Source organism: Cuculus canorus, chromosome 3 (assembly GCF_017976375.1).
Source record: "Cuculus canorus isolate bCucCan1 chromosome 3, bCucCan1.pri, whole genome shotgun sequence".
In the NCBI taxonomy this organism is placed as follows: Eukaryota; Metazoa; Chordata; class Aves; order Cuculiformes; family Cuculidae; genus Cuculus; species Cuculus canorus.
In genome coordinates this window covers 4,520,817-4,542,533 of record NC_071403.1, presented here as the reverse complement: position 1 = coordinate 4,542,533, position 21,717 = coordinate 4,520,817, and the positions used below count along the sequence as shown (strand labels likewise).

Below are 21,717 nucleotides of genomic sequence, written 5' to 3'. Positions count from 1 at the left end.
TTGAATATATTCAAATGGGTTAGACTTGAAATTAATTATCAATTCTTAGTTCAGACAGGACTAAGCACAAAGTAATTACGTTATTTGATAAGGTTTCCTCTGAACCACAGAACAATGTTGCCTCATGTGAGTGCTCCATGTTCGATCTCGTCTCGCATTCGAAAGTCCAAAAATTATTAACTCACGTTTTAGTCCAGTTTTAAAATGACATGTTTTTATTTGTGGTGACTTGGAACCCTATCCAATATATTCAAAACCCCCGTTATTTTATCATGCTCCAAACAGCACAAAATATTTCCAGTAAAGCCTTATCAGACCTCAGTAGAAGTGGAAGATCACAATTTTTGTCCTACAAAGGATCACATAACATCTTAGGTTTGAAGATACCTCAGGCAGTCAGACAACCCAAAGTCCTGCTCAAAAGGGACACAATGCCAAAATCAGATCAGGTTGCTCTGGGCTTTGCCTAGCCAGTTTGTTAAGATTTCCAAGGACACAGATGCCACAACCTATGTCAGTACTGAATCATAGATTCATAGAATAGTTAGGGTTGGAAGGCACCTTAAAGATTATCCAGTTCCAACCCCCCTGCCATGGGCAGGGACACCTCCCACTGGCTCAGGCTGCCCAAGGCCCATCCAACCTGGCCTGGAACCCCTCCAGGGATGGGGCAGCCACAGCTTCCCTGGGCAATCTGGGCCAGGGCCACATCACTCTCATGGGGAAGAAATTCTTCCTAATGTCCAGTCTAAATCTGTCCCTCTCCAGTTCAAAGCCATTGCCCTCAGTCCAGTCACTACAAGATTTTGTAAACAGTCCCTCTCCAGCTTTCCTGCAGCCCCTTCAGGTACTGGAAGGTCGCTATAAGGTCTCCTCAGAGCCTTCTCTTCTCCACGCTGAACAAGCCCAACTCTCTCAGCCTGTCCTCACAGCAGAGGGGCTCCAGCCCTGGATCATCTTTGTAGCCCAGTGGACCCACATTGAAATATTTTTCTCACATCCAGTCCACCCTCTTTCAATTTATGACTACCATCTCCAACTGTCCTGTCATGTGCCTCAGTAAAGAACTGGAGTCCATCTTCTTGGTGTTCCCCTGTTGGGAATGTAGCCTCTTAAAAGACCTCAAGATCTTCTATCCTGATTAAGTAAGCTGAGCTGCCCCAACCTCATCATTTGTGTGCTCCATGTCCCCGGTCATCTTGGTGGCTGTTTGCTGCACACACTCTAGTTTATAAACATCTTTCCTGTACTGGCAGGGCCAAAACTGGATACAATATTCTAGGCATAGTCTATGAAGTGCCACGTAAAGGGGAACAATCATTTCCCTTATCAACTGGTTACAGGTCTATCGATACAGCTTACTATGCTGTTTGCTGCCTTTGCTGTGAGGATCCACTGCTGGCTCAGCTTACTGTCCACCAGGACCTCAGCACCTTCTCAGTGCAGGCTCAGCCTATGTAACCGCTGAGGGTACATCCAACCAAGGATGCAGGACTTAGCATTTGTGGTTGTTTAATTCCGTGAGGTTTCCTGTTGGATCTTTCTTCTAGACTCTCTAGGTCCATTGCTTTGAATGGCTACCCTACCCTGAAGTGTGCTGGCTGCACCACCTGCTTTGGTGTCATCCACAAAGTTGAGGAGGGTATTTTGCATCTGCTCCTCCAGGTCACTGATAGAAATATATTAAGCAGGACAGGTCCCAGAAGAGTCTTCTGAGGAATTCCACAGAAACCTGGCTGTTGAGTACAACATGAATCATTTACCACTGCTCTTCAAGCCTGATGATCTGGTTTTTCAGGTATTTCCTAGTCTGACCCGCCCTGATACCAAGGCCACAATATCCCAGCTTGGACCCACAAGGTGTTGCAGGACAGCATACTAAATGCCTCTGCGAGGCAGATAACATTCACTGCCCACCCCTGATCCACACATCTCCCTCATCTGTGGATCAGGTACCATTTTATCCTTTTATTTTGTCAGAAAAGAGGAAAAACTGCCAGTAAAAAAAAAAAAATCATTAAAAAAAAAGGTATAAAGCAGCACACGTCCCATGAGCAGAGTCTGAGGCAACTGGGCACGGTCATCCTGGAGAAGAGAAGACTTAAGGGGAACAAAACAGCGTCTTTCAAGTGTCTACGAAGAGGCAATCTAGAATAGGAAGCCAGGTTCTTTGTAGCAGTGTATGGCGGAAAGATAAAAAGCTGTGGACATAAATTGAAACAAGAAATGTTTTGACTGGATGTAAGGCAAAACTTGTCAGCATGAGGACAGCTGAACAGAGAGCACGTTGCCCGGAGAGCATGAAAACCTCTCTTTGGAGGTCTTCAAGACCCTACTGGAATAAAGGCCTGAGCAACCTGATCTGAAGTCATAACTAAGGAGGATGGAGTAGAGATCTTAAAAGGTCCCTAAATTATTCTGTAATTATACTATCTCATCCTTCAAAGTAACCTGGCTTAACCACTTAAGGTTTAAAAGTAATTATTTGGTGTATTTATTCTCTATTCTCAGGCAGATCTGTGGTAACAGAAAGCACAGACCCATAGGTTAATGAAAATAATAGTTCAGCCATGCAGAGTAGCACCTGTGCTTTTTATTGAGATGAGCCAAGGAGTCTCCTGCAAAAAGAGAATTAATCTTGGAACACTGTCTTTCTACAAATAAATGCCTTTATAGGAAAAGAAATAAAAGCAAAAAAAAAGGGGTGCAAGTGACCGAAAAGGCATAACACTGCAAGAACAAAATGGTCCTGTCAACATATAGGTTGCACAGGTTGTTTTGCAACATATATAAAAAAATCCATGTCAATGTCTATATATAGGTTGAAAATTTACGTTCCATATTTAATTCTACTCCATATTTAAATCCACCCATACTAAGAAAGCATTTCACTCACCTTCCCAGAGGTCCAATTGCCACAGTAAGATTTCCTCCGAGTGTAAGATTCCCTCCTTTGGCAAAAGCTTCTACTGCTCTTTCATGATTCAATATTATCACCAAGTCTGAAACCTACAAAACATCAAATAAAAGTACTATGCTTTTTAAGAAGGCAGCTGGAATGGCAGAGGAGAAATATTTGTGTTTTGTAAGAAAATAGGTGGGAGTATCAAAGAAATTCCCTCCCTGAATGACAGCTAGCTCCAAATTTATCAAGGTTCAAGAGAAAATCTCTCATTCTCTCAGAGAATTACTTCCTGTCTTGCAAAGGATTCTTTTGAAACAGTTTTCATAATAAAGCTGATTCTTTTTCTGCAAGGTACTTTGAAACTAAAACTCCTTTCACCTACTTATTTAATCAAATTTGACTGATTTTTTTTTTCCATGTGCTGATGTGGCCAGTAGGTGATACACGATACCTGCAACAGAAACGCTATTTAAATTCAAAATTTCATAATTAAAAGATTTTTAATTTCTATGGCTTTTGCAAACAATTATGAAGGCTTTTTAAGATGTGAAGAGAGGTAAGATTAACAAAATAATTTTGATCCTTCCATAACTGAATGAATAACAGCAGGACAGAACTTAGTAAAAATGAATGTCCAAAGAATAAACAGCAAAGAGGATTTAAGTTTTCCCATTACTGACAAAATTTTATTTTCTTGACAGAAAATTAGAGGTTTAACATACGCATAAATGTGTGTGTATATATATACATGAATTAATATTTTTTTTAAGACTTGAATATATGAGATGTAGCCAGTTTCTTCTAGAAACTATCAAACCAAATAAGAGCTAACAAAGTATTTTAGAAAGATTCAAATGCAACATGGATAAAAAAAAAAGAGAATTGCTACTTTTAAAAGACTTCATTTGCCTGACTGTGACATAAAATGCACATATCAAAGAGCTCATATTACTGTTATTTTATTTGATGCCCACTACCATCAGCAATGTAAAACTACAACTCTCTTTGATGTAATAAATTTCAAGAGAAGTCTCCTACAACTCTTTTCCAAAACTAGGAAGCATTCTAAAGAAAGAGAAAGGCTTCCAAACACAAGGGTGATCCTGAAAAGATCACTTTATCTTACCCGAAAGCTCGGTAAACACACTACATGTACTGAAAAACACTGCAGCAATAGCAGCTTGCTCAACAGTGGAGACAATGCTTTTGTAGCTTACTGTGATGGATCATCTTTTCAACAGATACCTTGAGTACCCAAGAACTACCGTGCCCGATCTTTCATCTCTTGGACTTGACTGAAAACCAGGTTTGGAAGAAAAACTCAACTTACCCCAAATTCCAAACAGTGACAGCAGGGAATACAAGAGGAAATACTAGATTATTTGCAAAACAAGGCTGGCCAAAAAGTATCGCAAAGAGCGTAAGAGAGGCCTTTGTTATTAGCAATCTCGTAACATTCACCCCATCCCAAACAAAAGTTGGCCAACAGGAGTAGTTTCTGAATCATTCAGAGATGGAGAGAGAATGTCATTCAGGATGCTGCTGCCCTCTCTTACCCTTTAAAAGGATGAATCCACAGCCAAAGCTAAATGAACCCATAGTGAGAAAACCTTCAAGGAAGATATTTAGATTAATTTTAAAACGGGTCTTTAATTTGAGGTGCCAAGTTGTTTCACTTGTAAAACCATGCAAATCCTATAGCTTCTGAAGTCTGATTGATTGGGGGGTTGGAAACAGATGATCTTTAAGATCCCTTCCAACCCAAACTATCCTATGATTCTATGATTTCCATCATGGTGTTTAAAACCACCCATAAGTACCACCACAACTATGCCAACTCTAATCTCTCCCACAGGAATAAAATCCAATCAATTTGTAAAAGGTTTATGTTTACATATAATTAAAAGAATGTTGAAATTGGACTCCAGGATCCGAAGCCACTTAGGCATTTCAGAACAGGACTTCTTCTGTAGAAGTAGTAAATAAGACTGTGCTATAATAGTGCCAGTAAGGAAGTAGTATTTTGTAAGCTGGCAAATTTCAAACGAAGAGCCCAATATTGCTCAGAAAAAAGATTCTTCTGTATTGAAGTCATTTGAGTAAGTATCAATATTAAATGGTTACATTATCTAAAAAATCAGGTCGAGACGATTAAAGGAGAAGTTTCATAGATTATTCAAAGCTCAAACTCAAATGTCCCGTAATGCTTAAAAAGCAAAGAACAACCCTTACAAAAAAAAAGTAGTGATTTTGTATTCACAGCATCCTTTAAAAAGCGCATGGTAGTAATGCCTGAGATCATAGAACAATGAGGTTACCATAAACTATTGATCTGTTGCTCATTATGTGAGCGCTGGCTGAGCGGCTGTCAGGACAGGGGTAGCAGGTTAGCTCTCAGAGACACGCTGGGGGCTGGCATGGACGACCCGGATCAGCCAGGCATGGATTCTACTGAAGACGAGAACGCCCACAGCAAGAAATCTTGTTGGCAGCTCACTGTGACTTTGATTTTCTTTGGGAATCAGCAGAAAAGAAGCTAAACAGAAAGATGAGAGGAGGATAGGGCTGGGGGCTAGGATGGGAAAGAGGAGGAAAGATGGAAACAGAGGTGAAGGAGCTATGAGGAAGAGGAGACGCGAAGCAGAGGCAGAGAGCTGTCAGGGCTCACATCAACAGGATTGTTCTGAACATGTTGAGAGTCCCTTCCTTAATCACTTCTGCTGGCTGGAAAATGGCTCATTTTCTGCAGCATTCCACCAGTTTAGGTGCTCCCAAACCAAAGAGTGAAGCCATCATCACAAGTTTGAGTGGGAAACGCACGAAGTATGGTAACATTCCATTTCGCTCCACCTTTCACTCCACATTTCACTCCACCTTCAATTCCTTTCACTGTTTCTTGCCAGAACGAGTCCTTATGCTCTTTAAGAAAGCATTTGATACAATATTGAGTAGAGGATACTTTAAAGTAATTCCAATTGGCTTATATTTGAACACTGATAGGAAGCTTTCCATGAGGGAAAAAATCAGTCTGCTAGAAGTGAGAAATTGAGGAAATACCTGTTATGCCACTTCTTTTAATTTAAATCTCTCCAAACAATTAGACTGATAGTACCAAAGGCCCTATTTTACTTGTTAACTTCATAACAGCTTTTTTACACGGAAGAATAGATTCCACAGGCCAGCTAACATTTAGGTATTTGTCAATGTATTTTAATTTTTTGCAAAAAGAGCTACCAACAAGTATTTCAAATGCAGAATTATACCTCAATTCCAATTTCAAATCCACCACCAAGGCCGGCAATTCCTATTGCAGAAGGAGCAGACCAGGCTGTCACGCAAAAGAAGACAAATTTACAGAATTTTTACCACATTACAAGAAATACTCATTTTATTATTATTACACTTTAAAAAAAGGCTAACAAATTAAGTTCAAAACCACCACAACAAAACCACATGACTACACTGGCTCATCCCACAGGAAGGAATTTAAGAAATACAAACTCTCACGACCTAAACAAATCTTGATAACAAATTGTATATTATACAGTTGTCTATAATTGGATACAATTCATTCTTCTAATGACTTTTAAACTACACGCTTTTTATATTTCTTGCTTTTCTTCAAAGATAATGAAAATATTTATATCAGGTTAAAACTAGGCACAACATTTTGCAAATAGCTTTCAAACCAAATGTTGCCATCCTGGATTAACTCCTCACACATGTCATGTTTTATGCTATGAAAAGAATGAAGAAAAAAGTGTTCTTTTGTTCTTTTAATTCTCCCATCAAGTCTAAAAGGAAAATATACACTTACTTCCATCGGGAAGACGAGCTAGTACAATTCCGCTTCCACCACGAGCAGTCACCAAAAATCCAGCTTTGATAACAGACAGAACTGCAAGGCCTTTCGCTTTAGCGATTACATGCGCTGAAACAGTAAAATCACTTATTCAACATCATAGAGTCATAGAATAGTTTGGGTTAGAAAGGACCTCAAAGATCATCCAGTTCCAACACCCTGTGATGGGCAGGGACACCTCCCACTGGATCAGGGGCTCCAAGCCCCATCCTGCCTGGCCTTGAACACCTCCAGGGATGGGGCAGCCACAACTCCCCTGGATGACTTGTTCCAGTTCCTCACCACTCTCATAGTGAAGAAATTCCTCCTTATGTCAAGTCTAAATCTTCCCCTCTCCAGTTTATAGCCATTGCCCTTCTCTTGTAGGAGAAGTTCTAATAGAAAGGGAAAACAAAGCTCTACATTTAAAAGTTTTGAATGCACAGGAGTCACACAATCAAAGCAAAAGCTTTCACAAAGCATCACAACAGCTGAACTGCTAATGACGCCTGCACTCCATAGTCAAGAACATAGGTAGTCATGGGTCACCTTAGCCCACAGCAAGCTCTAGAACTGCTTCGCTTCTCCCAGTCAGCTCTTACAGAACTAGTTTGCTTCTTGCCATGAATATTGTGTGTGAGCACCCTTAGCAAGATCAAGAGGGACTGAATATCTGACATCCACATCTCTACAGATTTTTGGAGGAGTCTGAATCTAAATCGCAGCAACACACAGCAGCCTAAACCGCTTCTATCATTAGACAGCAAACAGTGTCATCATCCTGCAAGTCTTATTACAGGCCTTCTGGAACATAATAGTTATGAATTAAAAGCCATAAGCAGCAACACCAGATAAAGGAAGATACCAGGAGAAAACCAAAACAACAACTGCAAAAATAAAAAGGACAGCAGCAAATAAGAGCGCTTAATCAAAGGAAAAATGCACCCTGACGTCTTTCCATCAACTTATTTTCATCTCATTCTAATAAACACAGATACCCAAGAACCACAGCTACTATAGCATGTTCTCTCTTAAGAACAGACATTCAGAGGGTATGAGACAGTCCATCCATCCCCAAGGGAAGCATTCCTGTGCAGATGCTCTGTGGCTGCAAACGTGCAAAAGAACCCTCCCGGGAAGCAATGACTGCCTAGAAAACAGCAAACTGAATCCTTTTACTTCCAAAATATTTTCACAAAATTGATGGCACCCCAAATCTTCATTCCTTTCTGTGTTATGGTCAGTGAATACAGAAGGAATTGGAAAAGAGAGCATGATTGCAACACAGGGGTGTGCTGGAGGCTTTAGCTGAATCAAAACATTTTCTTTACTTACGTGGAATGATTTTATCTGGTCCATTTCTGGAAGTTATTTCTGTAAATTCTCGTAATATTTTAGCTGCCTTTTTAGCTTCTGACTTCAGGTTGGAAGGTATAGGGTTATTCACTGTAAAACATGAAAGAAATAAGAAATTTTATCTATGGTCAGTTCAGGTGAAGCTCTAAACTCTAAGAGCTCAAGATCTTCAACAAAAAAGCTATTGGCATGTGTAGTTTTCACTGTTATGGTACTAAAATTGTAAGCCAGCATGCAGGAGTTCTGAAGATGTGTTTCTTCCTTGGTTCATCAGGCTGGAACATGGCTACATGGGCATGGCAAGAAGAGAGGCCAGTGCAGACCACACAAAACATGATCGGACAACTGCTTTTGGTGGATCAAACTGGGCTGAAGCAATCATCTCCATTACCTCTGTTTTTTGCACTTGACATTACATTTTCAAGGTCAAAGAGAAAACATTACCAGCATGTTGTAAGAGGAAAATAGGAAGGTTTTTGCTTTTGTATGGAGAAATGTTGAGGCAGAAACAGAAAGCATATTGCAACATCATTCTTTTCAAGAAAGAATGAATAAGACAGTTTCAGCATATTATAATTTCTAATTCATAATTAATATTGTAACATACAGCACATGGCCATTTGCATAATTAGGTGAACACAATTTAAAGCCATGTCGAAGTAAGCCCTTTCAGTGTTAACTGTGAATATTCTACAACATACCTAGGCTGACTCCGTGCTTTTTCTACCTGGCTTATTTTTATCCTAGTGCTGCTATTTGGGAAGAAATTATTCACTATGAGGAAGGAGATCTTACAAACACATTGCCCAGAGAGGTGGTAGATGCCCCATCCCTGGAATCATTCAAGGTCAGGTTGGATAAGGCTCTGAGCAACTTGATGGAGCTGAAGATGGCATTTACTACTAAATGACATTTAAATATTAAATTAATACTAAATGACATTTAAAGATCCCTTCCAACGCAAACCATTCAATGATTTGTCTGCGCAGTAATTCTAAACATTATATTCCCAAATGCAAACTTTGCACAGAGAAATGGATTTACTCAAGGAAACTGAAAATTTGGTATTTCCACTCCAATCCCTCTTAAAAAGATATTTCTTTCTGCCACATGTTTTGGTGTTCCCTTAGTACTGGGGGATGGGAGAGATGGAGAGATACCTCATCCAGCTGCACACCGTGACAGTAAGCATGAGAATAACTTCACTTCCCATCCCCAAAATAACAGCAGAAACTTCACTTTCCCTCTATATTATTTTTTTTTCCTACATTAATATTGCTTCTGGGAATCTACATGAATTCACACTCCCATTATCCCTTGCTTTTTCCCTTCCTGTCACAGGCTGGAGCAAGGTGGGATTATTTTTCTGGACTACGAAACAGCAGGAGGATTTGACAACAACATTCTTGCCCGTTACTTTGCACGGAGCCAGCTTGGCACGCTTTCAGAAGCGGAGTAGGAAATAGGTGATATTTTTAAAGCACAGTAGAGAGACAGAGGGGAGGAAAGGGAAGGAAAAAGGAAGAGGTTGAACACTCTGCCAAGTGAAGTGCCCAAAGCTGCGCCTCATAGAGAAGGGTAGCAAATAAGACAGCTTACATTCACAGGTCAGCTTAGACAGCAGCAGGTACGAAAAGTAAAGTGACTTTAATTGTCAAGCAAGTATGGCAAAGAAAGGTTTAATATCAACCGACAGGATCAACAAGCCAACTGATTAAACACTTTCACCGCTGAAAACCAACGCAGTTACTCAAAGTGGCTACCAGATGATTCTTTCCACAGTGGCTCCTTTTGAGGTCCTTTATTTAGTTACGCGTTACGCACATACTAAGAATCTGGCAGGATGCCTACAGAGGTCTTGAGGAACTGATGACTCGCTTAAAACCAACCCAAGCAACAAGCCCACGCCCTGACCTTAATTATGTATAATATAACGCTCGATAAAGCCTGCCTGGGTTCCCATTTCACTAAGATTGCTACAGCCACGGCAAAAGATATTTAACATTTTTATCACTGGGGAAAGGGGGAGGTTGTGCAATCCCTCTTAGGCTATGTCAAACTGACAGTATTGTTGACAGAATTCAAGATTACATAAGGACATAGACAAAAATCAACACTAAAAAGGCAAAGTTTAATGGTTATTCCATAGCGTGGGTGAGGCTTCACTCTTACTATCAAATTTTAGATGTTTTGTAACAGTTTGATGTGTCTCTGCCCATGGCAGGGGGGTTGGAACTGGATGATCTTTAAGGTCCCTTCCAATCCAAACTGTTCTATGAGTCTATGGTTTTGTCCAAAGGCAAAGAATATTATGCTTTTTGCAGCAAAACTCTAGTAAGTGGAAAAATCACACAAATACGTCAAAGAGAATTCAAAACTAGTTATTTACTGGTGAATACCAGAGAAACAAAACACTGTATTTTGAAATACAAAAAAAAATAAAATAAGAAAATTACAAAAATTACAAAAAATACAAAATACTGGTGCAGAGAATTCAAAATCCTATTCAAATCTACTAGTGGATACCAGAGAATTCAAAACTAGTTATTCATTAGGAGAGGTTTGCACTATGAAATGGTGGTGTCGGTCCCAAAATCCAATGGAATAAAACAACTAAAAATTAATAGTTAAGGTTAGGGACAAACTCTTTTTTTTTGTACCTATTTTAACCACTGTATAAATAGACAAAACCACAAGTGTGATTTCCGTGGAATCAAATATGCTTTAAAATACTGCTCACCTACTACACTGCCCTCCTCCACCTCAAGCTGCCACTAGGATTTGACTCGTAAAATTATTTTCTTAAAAAATTATTTAATATTGCAAGTCCATTGAACAGATGTTATTGAAATATCTGCTTTTTAATAAAAATACTACATGAAATCTTTTGAAATGAGCAGAAGCTCCATGTTCAGTTTACCCCTTCGATAACCTAAGGAATAATCCTGTACCATCGTCTTCACTATAAGCTTCTCGACATGAGCCGGCAATGTGTGCTCACAGCCCAGAAACCAACCGTACCCTGGGCTGCATCCAAAGCAGCGTGGCCAGCAGGGAGGGAGGGGATTCTGCCCCTCTACTCCTCTCTTGGGAGACTTCATCTGGAGTATTGTGTCCAGGTCTGGAATCCTCAACAGAAGAAAGATATGGAGCTGTTGGGATGGGCCCAGAGGAGGCTACAAGGATGATCAGAGCTGGATCACCTTCCATAGAAGGACAGGCTGAGAGAGCCGGGGTTGTGCAGCCTGGAGAAGAGAAGACACCCAGGAGATCTTATAGTGACCTTCTAATACCTGAAGGGGTTACAAGAAAGCTGGAGAGGGACTGTCCACAAAGGCTTGTGGTGATAGGACAAAGGGCAATGGGTATAAACTGGAGAGGGGCAGATTTAGACTGGACATAAGGAAGAATTTCTTCACCACGAAAGTGGTGAGGCACTGGAACAGGTTGTCCAGGGAAGTCGTGTCTGCCCCATCCCTGGAGGTGCTCAAGGCCAGGTTGGATGGGCCTTGGGCAGCCTGAGCCAGTGGGATGTCCCTGCCCGTGGCAGGGGGGTTGGAACTGGATGGACTTTGAGGTCCCTTCCAACCCAAACTATTCTATGATTCTAAGTACACATACATAATTGTCTGTTTTGCATTCAAGTAACGCTCAGGAAAGAGGTAACCAGGAGCAATAAGACAATAATATCTATCAGGAGGATACACTGACTGACGGATTTGGAGTGCCATGACCAGTGAATGCTCAGCTGGGAGCGAGCTTCATTTGCACTGCTGCTTGTTGTTGAAAGGAAAAGATATTGAGCATATGTGAGTCAGCAACAGAGACCCCAAGGGGGAATATCACACCAAAATTGATTAACTGCTTAATTTGTAAGCTGATGAGGCAAGTGCGTCAGCCTCTAATTTACATTCTGACTAACAGTAACAACGCGTTGGCTGAACATTTGGTGAAATTATCTGAGCAAGGTGTAATAAAGAATAAATAAAGGCGTTTTACTTAAAAGCTGGAATTAATTCTGATATAATCAAAATTCTGCTGAATACGAACACATGAAATAAAGCACGGTGGCATTATGAGAGCCTGAACATCAAAAGTACTGTTTCAAAGAAGACTGATGATAACGTGGAGACAAAGCATCACATGCATATTTCATACATACGTTGCCCACGTATGTATGAGCTTTGAAGTATTTTGGTGGAAGGTGTTTTTTGGTTTTTTTGGTTACAAAAAGAATTAAAATCAATGGCAAATGTCTTCTATGAGCCTCAGAAAGTAATTCAGTCTTCACTTTCACTTCACTAAAACGTTCAGAAACAGCACGAGAATACATCAAAGCACAGCTGATTTGCAAATACGTATGGTTATAGCAGCAACATCAATGCTAAAAAGCTTGTATGAACAGAGAACATTCAAAACTATGAATTAAGAACATTTATAAACATAAGAACTAGCAGAGTCAAACCAGGTTAAAGGAGAACATTAAATGGGAAAGAGAAACCTGAAAAGCAAGACAGTACAGTGTTGGAAAAGAGCTTAAACAAGAGATTTCAATTCAGCACTACGGTTACAGAGATGAATGTAATTTTGCTTTCACAAACATCTAACATTGCAGTACTGTGGTAGCAGATTCAGCCTTGGGATTCATGTGGTACTGGGAATTCCTAGGACAGCGTGCAAAACGTGCACCATAAGCCTAACTCAAGACAAAGTGGAACGATACGATCTGCTGCTTGTCATCCGCTGCTCTATGTCAAAGACGTCTCCATCAGCCTCTGTTTACTACTTCCAATACTTGAAGCCAACATTAGATAGCAAAGCAGTCAACGAAATAACAAGGAAAGATCTGTGGAATCCAAGGAAAGAGTGGCAGAAGTTGAAAAGGAACCTGGAGGAAAAAAATGGTATAAAAAAAGGCAATAACCACTCCCTTTAGTTGAAACCCCACAGAATCCTGCTGTCAGAGCCTGAGCTCCTTCCTCCTTTGGAGTCAACAGCAACAAGCAGATGTTGTTTCCTTGAGACTCCAAGAAGCATGAAAGATGAAAGCCTTGCAACGTGCACTGAGATCATCCTGCCAGCAAGCACTAATCATATGGCAAGCAGTTGTCCAGGAAAGCAGTAGCAGAGGACAAGAAACCGCCAATTATTGACACAGAGGTTCATGCCAATTGTCTATCGCAGAATCATAGAATCACCAGGTTGGAAAGGACCCACTGGATCATCGAGTCCAACCATTGCTAACAAACCCTAAACCATGCCCCTCAGCACCTCATCCACCCGTCCCTTAAACACCTCCAGGGAAGGTGACTCCTCCACCTCCCTGGGCAGCCTCTGCCAGTGCCCAATGACTCTTTCCATGAAAATTTTTTTCCTGACGTCCAGCCTGAACCTCCCCTGGCGGAGCTTCAGCCATTCCCCCTTGTCCTGTCCCCTGTCACTTGGGAGAAGAACCCAGCTCCCTCCTTTCCACAACCTCCTTTCAGGTAGTTCTGGAGAGCAATAAGGTCTCCCCTCAGCCTCCTCTTCTCCAGGCTAAACAACCCCAGCTCTCTCAGCCGCTCCTCATAAGACTTGTTCTCCAGCCCCCTCACCAGCTTCGTTGCTCTTCTCTGGACACGCTCCAGAGCCTCAACATCCTTCTAGTGGTGAGGGGCCCAGAACTGAACACAGTACTCAAGGTGTGGTCTCACCAGTGCCGAGTACAGGGGCAGAATAACCTCCCTGGACCTGCTGGTCACACCGTCTCTGATCCAAGCCAAGATGCCATTGGCCTTCTTGGCCACCTGGGCACACTGCTGGCTCATGTTCAGTTGGCTGTCAACCAACACCCTCAGGTCCTTCTCCTCCAGGCAGCTTTCTAGCCAGACTTCTCCCAGTCTGTAGCACTGCAAATGCTACTGTACATGCTGTCTATGCTGTACAACTCTGCCATAGTCATCTGGAGAACCCCACAGGAGACAGAAAACACCAGAAAATGTATTGGTGTAAGGCAATGGAAGCAAGGTTGAAAAGGAGAAGAGTTGTTTTTCTGTATAGAGAAGCCTTGCATTAACCTCATGCATTTCTACCACACTCCTTATCACTTGGATTCCTGAAATTTTACCAACTTCCATGCAGTGTTGTCCATCAAGAAGGTTGGTGTTAGTACTAAGTGCTGTGTCAGAGACGGTAAGGAGGGTGGCAGGATACAAGTACCACAGCGGGAAGTACGTGGCCTTGCAAAGTAACAGCTGAGCTGCACTAAGACTGGAAGACCCTAATGTGTGCTTTCACAACCCCAAAGGCTTTTGTACTGTGAATTGTCAAAACTACTCTTTCGCCCTTCTCCACCCTGAATAACAAAGAAGTTTACTGGATGGAACTGCATTAAGAAGCTGGTGCTGACAGTGGTGGGAAGGGAGAACAGCCTTCAGTATGCATAAAACAAGGAGTTGGAAGCATTTTACGGTTCACCTAAGACAGAGAGAAATATAAGAACAATCAGATTTTTCTTGCCAAATACTGCATTGGAAAGAAGTGAAATGGTGCTTAAAAATAAAGCTGAAAATTAAAACCCCCTCACTCTATCCATGTTAAAACCAGCCTGGTTTTCCTGGCTTCACCTGCAATAACCTGCTAAAGTTAGCTGTTGACAACAGCCTTTATTCAAAAAAGACCCACTTCAAACACAGAAGTCTTCCCATTTACAGAAAAGAAGTAATGGAGATAGAGACCAGATTTCTGACTTTGTTCTCATCTTTGTAAGACTGTGGTTTGGGGTTTTTTTACTAATATGAGAGTTACAGAAATCATAGAATTATAGAAGAGTTTGGGTTGGAAGGGACCTCAAAGACCATCCAGTTCCAAGCCCCCTGTGACCTTTCTGAAAACAAAACCAAATTGATACGAAATACAGTAATTACATAAAATAACACATCCAATACCAAGCTTAGTCTCTGTACAGTCTATCTGAATATATTAAATTGTATGAAATGTGATAAAAGTATTTACGCCTGTTAGCTATGACAGTGTGAGTACTGTCATTTACAGTGTCAAAAAGCATATAAGATTTTTTTCATATGGAATATCCATTTTGTTAGTGCTAAAAAACCCTACAACACGCAAAACCCTCCATGCCTACAGTTCCACTGAATGCATTTTTTCTTTTTATTGCTTGTCTCAACAAAGAGGAAAGGACTTATCTCATACAAACACAAAGAGTGACACTTGGTAACATAGTACGATATCCGTCCTCAATCCCACTATGAATTAACTATTTAATTGAGAAAAGTAAAAGAATTTTTAAAAAAAACCCCAAACCTATAACACAAAGAATTACAGAATTAGATGAGTTGGGTCATCAAGTCCAACTCACATCCCTGCGCAGGACACCCCAACATTCACACCGTGTGTCTGAGGGCGTTGGCCAAATGCTTCTGGAATATCACCAGGCTTGGCGCCTTGACTGCTTCCCTGGGAGCTGTTCCAGGGCTCCACCACCCTCTGGGTAAAGAACCTTTTCCTAACATCCAAGCTAACCCTCTCCTGGCACATCTTCCTGCCATTCCCTCAGGTCCTGTCATTGGTCACCAGAGAGAAGAGCTCAGCACCTGCTCCTCCTCCTCCCCCTGTGCGGAAGCAGTGAACTGCTTCCCTCCATCTCCTCTCCTCCAGGCTAAACAGACCAAGTGACTTCACCTGCTCCACGTACAACTTCCCCTCTAGACCCCTCACCAACTTTGTGGCCCCCTCTGGACACTCTCCAGTAGCTTGAGATCCTTTTCATACTATGGCACCCAAAATTGCACACAATACTCGAGGTGCGGCCAGAATAGAGAGGGACAATCCCCTCCCTCGATCCATTAGCAATGCCATATCAAAATCAAAAGCATTTGATGAGTTGGGTTCCCAGCAGTTTTTGTACTGAAGTCAGCTTGAAAATTTATGGTTGGACTCGATGACCTAGGAGGTCTTTTCTAACCTAGTGACTCTATGATTCTACGAAATTCTAAACAGACATCGTTGAATTTCCTTTCATCTCCTAGAAGGATGAACTTCCTGATGAGAGTTGGACTATATGAGGATAAAATGATACTGACATAGCTGAACAAGGCACTTGAAAGAACAATGCGTTCCCTTTCTATATGCAAGATATTTCTGCTAGGCGATGTCTCCTATTTCCAAGGAACTATGGCACGTAAAGGCAATAACTAACTGCCTGAGGCACAGAGGAATCAGAGGACATAAGCACATCAGACATCTGTTCAACTGCATGGGAGGCAAAGCGGTTGAACACCTGTAGCTAGAAGTCTTGAAGATCCTTGTAACTTCTAAATACTAAAATACCGAGTCCATCGTTCTACAACTGAGTTGTAGCCTTTACACTAGGGCAGAGAGTAAACACAAGGGACATGGGGAAGAAATCACTGAGATTGTACGAAGATGGTCAGAAAAAAAACATTTTCAAGAATACAGAGATAGTGGTACGCTCCAAACCAAGCACCAAAGGCAGAGTTACCCTGAGGGTTCTTAGAGACTAACAAGCGATCTCTTCCAAGAACTTGTACTATGAGAATTGCAGGTGTTGGTGCAAAACACGCCACCACACCTATCCACCGTGCCACCCAAACCCTGGGAAACAGTCTACCTGAAACCTTTTTAGCAAGGCTTTCATGTACACTTATTGTAATATGTTTGATGTGCAAACAGTTGGTACCAAACGGGTTGGATGCTGCCCATGCAGCAAGATAAGTAGCATGACCGAAGCTAAGTCAAAGCTAGAAATTCAGTTCTGCCTGTCTCTCCTCATGTTAATATAAGAGTTGGTATGATGTGTGAAATACAGACATGAGGATAAGGGTAAAATCACAGTTTTGGTGTGCTAGCTCTATTTTAATCATGAAGAATACACTTCAAGGCAATCCAGACAGGTAAACGAGTCCATTAACCTTTATAAGAGAAGGCTTTAACTAAAACAAAGCTGTTCTTTTCAGGAAAAAAAAAAAAAAAAAAAAGAATCCTAAACCCCCATCTTGTTCATTTTCTCACCAGGGACAGAAGCATTGAGAGAATAAAAATATGACAGACTACTGTCCCAATGCACACTATGCAATAACCCATATGCTACAACAATAACCCACATGAGAAACTATTTAGGTACCGTAACAAAATACACGCCCCAGCTATTCCCTGCAGAAAATATTTCACACTTCTATCAGTAAAGTTGTCACCACTCTTCTGATCCTCTCATTTCCCCATTCCATACAGGTCCCAACTCCCTATGTGCATGTGTCAACTCTAAGAAGTTACTAGTTCCCTCAATGAAATCATTTCTACAAATAATCATACACAAAACATTTCTTCAAACTAGAAGGAATAAACATTTGAAAAAAAACCAACAAATGTAAGTGCTTGACATTTATTAATTGAGGTTTTTTGAAGAGCCCTAGTTCTAGCTAAGCCCTTGGATTGTCTTGTTGACAATAGCATTTCTCTCCCACTGAGTCATAAAGCCTCTTCTTCATAGCAGCCTTGCATTACAGGCTTTTCTATAATAATGTAACAGATGCTTAAAAAAATCTCTCAAGATAGAGAGCTTATCACATCAGAATAGTAATTCTTAGTGGTGAGAAGCCAAGATACAAGACAAAGAACAGTAGTGAAGTCTCTTACCGTTCATTTCGAAGGTATGAAGTTGACATAAACTGAAGAAGGTACAGACCGTGACTCTCTTCCGTTACTGAGGGATGAAAATGCAAAACAACATTTGAGACAATCATTCTCCCCACTCCCCTCTCCAGGACGTGGAAACATTAAATACTTCATTTTGAAGTTAGAGTTAGACACCTGCCTACATGTAACGTGCACACATGCAAATACTGGGGGGGGTATATGAACTCCAGAATGGTCTTTCAAAGCACTCACTTCTACATGCAGCCTCTTCCCCTGGCCCACAAATGGATAGAAAGGTGGTGGTGAACCTATTTCCTATACTGACACCTCTAGGCACTCCACTTGATAGAAAGCAGGAAGAGAAGTCCCCTGCACTACTCGGTTTATAGAACACGGCAGAACTACACATGAGAATTACACAACTGACTCATCTCACCCTTGTCTCCTTTGCCGAGGCCACACCTGATAACTGAGCAATACCATGGAACACTTCTGCCTCAAACACCTTATGGAATCGAAGAACGTTTGGGTTGGAAGGGACCTTTACAGCTCCTCTAGTCCAACCCCCTATTGCAGTGAGCTGGGACATACATACATACAATCATTTGGGTTGGAAGGGGACTTAAGATCCTCTGGTTCCAAACCCCGTGCCGTAGGCAGGGACACCGTGAACGGTTCATGAACTGCAAAGTCCTTTCAGCACTTTTCAGACATCTTCAACTACATCAGGTTGCTCAGAGCCCCATCCGACCTAACCTCGAACATTTGTAGTGGAGCCTCCACCTCTTCCCTGGGCAACCTGCTCCAGGGAATCACCACCCTTATAAAAAATTTCTTCTCAAACTAAGTTATCTCTTAGTTTAAAACCATTACTCCTTGTCCCATCACAACAGGCCTTACTAAAACCTCTGTCTCCGTATTTCCTGTAGGTCCCCATTCAGTACAGGAAGGTCACTCTAAGGACTTCCCAGAGCATTCTCTTCTCTAGGCTGAACAACTCAAACTCTCTAAACCCACAGCACCCAAGGAGGGGAATGCTGGGCAGGGAATGAATGTTTCTGATTACCAACCGTCTTTGCTGCAAATTAAAATAAATAAATATTAAAATATGCAGTTGCACAATTGCATTTACCAAAAAAAAAAAAAAAAGTGACATGCAGGCCAGCATATAAAGTTGCATTAAGGGAAATGCACGATTTGTTCCATTCCACAGATAATATATATAAGCTTTTCAAGTTATAACAGTTAATTAGTCACAACTTTCACTTGAAAGTCACAGACAGGTTCGGCACAAAATTTAGAATCTGGCATTTGTACTTAACCTCCCAAGTGCTGCGTTTTGACACAACAAGGCAAACAAGCCTTAAAAGCAGCAGAGGAATGCAGTCCCGGCCACACCTTGCCATCACGGGCTGGCGGCCAGCATTACAAAACCCAGCCAGGTAGCTGGGATAGCCCAACAGATGAAGCCAGATACAAATAAAACACCCCAAAATACTTAAGTTCTTCTGGAAAGCAAAGAGTGCACGTGCTCCATGGTACCACCAGCCTGATCAGGCCAAAGATGTGGTCAACTCTCCTTAAATTTCTAAGTGGAGGATGCACCACATGCTGCAACACTGGGCAGGAAGGGAAACGGATGGGAAAATGCAGCGCTGCTTGTGGTGTCAGAGCACGTTTTCAATGACAGTTCAGCAGAAGCTGGAGGAGCAGCAGCTCACAAGGCACCCCTGGAGCTGAGCAGCTACCCCTCCCACCATTGATCACAGAATGGCTTGGGTTGGAAGGGATCTCAAAGCCTGTCCAGTTCCAATCCCACCTCCCACTGGTTCAGGCTGCTCAAGCTCCATCCGACCTGGCCTGGAACACCTCCAGCGATGGGGCAGCTACAACTTCCCTGGACAACCTGTGCGAGTGCCTCACCACCCTCATTGTGAAGAATTTCTTTCCTCTTCCAATTTAAAGCCATTCCCCCTAGTCCTATCACTCCATGCCTCTGTAAAAAGTCCCTCCCCAGTTTTCCTGGAGCTTCTTCAGGTACTGGAAGGCCACTCTAAGTTCTCCCCAGAGCCTTCTCCAGGCTGAACATGCCCAACTCTCTCAGCCTGTCCTCAGAGCAGAGGTGCTCCAGCCCTCTGATCATCTTCATAGCCTTCTCTGGACCCGTTCCAACAGCTCCATCTCCTTCTTATGGAGATTCCAGAACTGGCCACAATACTCCAGGTGGGGCAGAATCCCCTCCCTCGCCCTGCTGGCCACACTGCTTTGGATGCAGCCCAAGATACGGCCGAACTTCTGGGCTGTAAGAGCGCATTGCCAGCTCATGTCAAGCTTCTCATCAATGAGTACCCTCAAGTCCTTCTGTGCAGGGATGCTTTTAATCATGTCACTCCCAGTCTGTATTGAAACCATAGATTTCCCCGACTGATAGGGGTGCCTGGGGCTGACTGGACCCCCTGGACTGACACACTCCCCGCCCCCCCCCCCCTCCTCCGACAGGCTGGAACCCCAAGACTAGACTGCTCTTTCCCAGGGCTGACCAGACCCTCCATCCTCTCTGACTGGTACAGGGGACCCTGCTGCTGACTGGAACCCCCAGACTGACCCTCCCATCTCTGACTGACCAGACCCCCTAGACAGACATACATTCCCACCCCGGTAGTGCTGACCGGACCCACTGGACTGCCCGGACCCCCCATAACCCCCCCCCATGACTGACTGCCCCTTCCCCTACGCATGACAGTGACCTCCAGGGCTGAGTGGACCCCCAGACTGACACCCCCACCTGGGGTTGACCGGACGCCCCCTCCTCTATAAATGACACCACCATTGCTCCCCAAGGGCTGACTGGACCCCCCCTTCCTGTATGAATGACCCCCCTCCCCTATGCATGACACCACCATTCCCCCACAAGGGCAGATCAGAACCCCCTCCTCTATGAATACCCCCCTTCCTCCTCTACTAATTACACTATCATCACACCCCCAAAGGGCTGACCGGACCCCTTCCCCTATGAATGCCCCCTCCCTCCCCCATGAATGCCTCCCCTATGAATGCCCCCCTCCCCCATAAATGCCCCCCCATGGATGCCCCCTCCCTCCTCCATAAATGCCCCCCCATGGATGCCCCCTCCCTCCCCCATGAATGCCTCCCCTATGAATGCCCCCTCCCCCATAAATGCCCCCCCATGAATGCCCCCTCCCTCCTCCATAAATGCCCCCCTACAAATGCCTCTCCTAATGAATACCCCTTCCCCTATGAATGCCCCCATGAATGCCCCCTCTTTCCCAGGAATTCCCTCTCCCTCCCCTGTGAATGCCACCCCCCACGAGTGCCCTCCCCCCCCCCCCGAATTCCCTCTCCTATGAATGCCCCCTCCACAAGTGCCCCCCACCATGAATCCCTCCCCTAGGAATCCCCCCTTCCCCCCAGCGGGGCTGAGCATCCTCGGGGCGCTCTGCACCCCTATGGGTGGTTTCTGCAGCGACAGCAGAGGAACGGGAGGGCTGCCCTCCCCCCCCGTGTCCCCCCACCGCAGCGGAGGAGGCAGCCGAGGGGAGGGTGGGTTGGATACTCACTGCTGCCCGGGCTGCAGCACCCCCGGCTCCTCGCAGCGCACCTGGCGCAGGTGCATAGGGCGGGGCAGCCCTTCCCCACCCCACCCCGTGCGGGCGATCGGCAGGGGGAGTCGTGGGGTGTTTTGGGCTGGAGGGACCTAAAACATCACCCGACCAGAGACACCTCCCAGGGGACGGGGCTGCCCAAAGCCTCATGCAACCTCCCCTTGAGCACCTCCAGGGATCACAGAATCATGGCTTATGTTGGAAGGGCCCTCAAACCCCATCGAGTTCCAACCCCCCTGCCATGGGCAGGGACACCTCCCACTGGCTCAGGCTGCCCAAGGCCCATCCAACCTGGCCTGGAACACCTCCAGGGATGGGGCAGACACAGCTTCCCTGGG

General features: G+C 43.4%; 1 protein-coding gene across 2 annotated transcripts in view; it reads right to left on the bottom strand.

Moving 5' to 3' along the window:
• The window catches only part of SH3YL1 (SH3 and SYLF domain containing 1), a 56,561-nt gene extending 34,989 nt beyond the window's left edge, over window positions 1-21,572 (bottom strand). Inside the window, exons 1-6 of one of the 2 annotated variants that reach the window (XM_054061202.1) lie at window positions 21,335-21,572; window positions 17,757-17,823; window positions 8,082-8,192; window positions 6,723-6,836; window positions 6,169-6,233; window positions 2,897-3,009 (exon numbers count right to left, since the gene is read on the bottom strand). In XM_054061202.1, coding sequence (XP_053917177.1) covers window positions 2,897-3,009; window positions 6,169-6,233; window positions 6,723-6,836; window positions 8,082-8,192; window positions 17,757-17,763 — 410 coding nt within the window. In that variant the 5' untranslated portion in view covers window positions 17,764-17,823; window positions 21,335-21,572. The remainder of the gene's footprint in view (window positions 1-2,896; window positions 3,010-6,168; window positions 6,234-6,722; window positions 6,837-8,081; window positions 8,193-17,756; window positions 17,824-21,334) is intronic. The other variant, XM_054061203.1, reaches the window with a different exon arrangement.
• Between the last annotated feature and the right edge of the window lie 145 nt (window positions 21,573-21,717).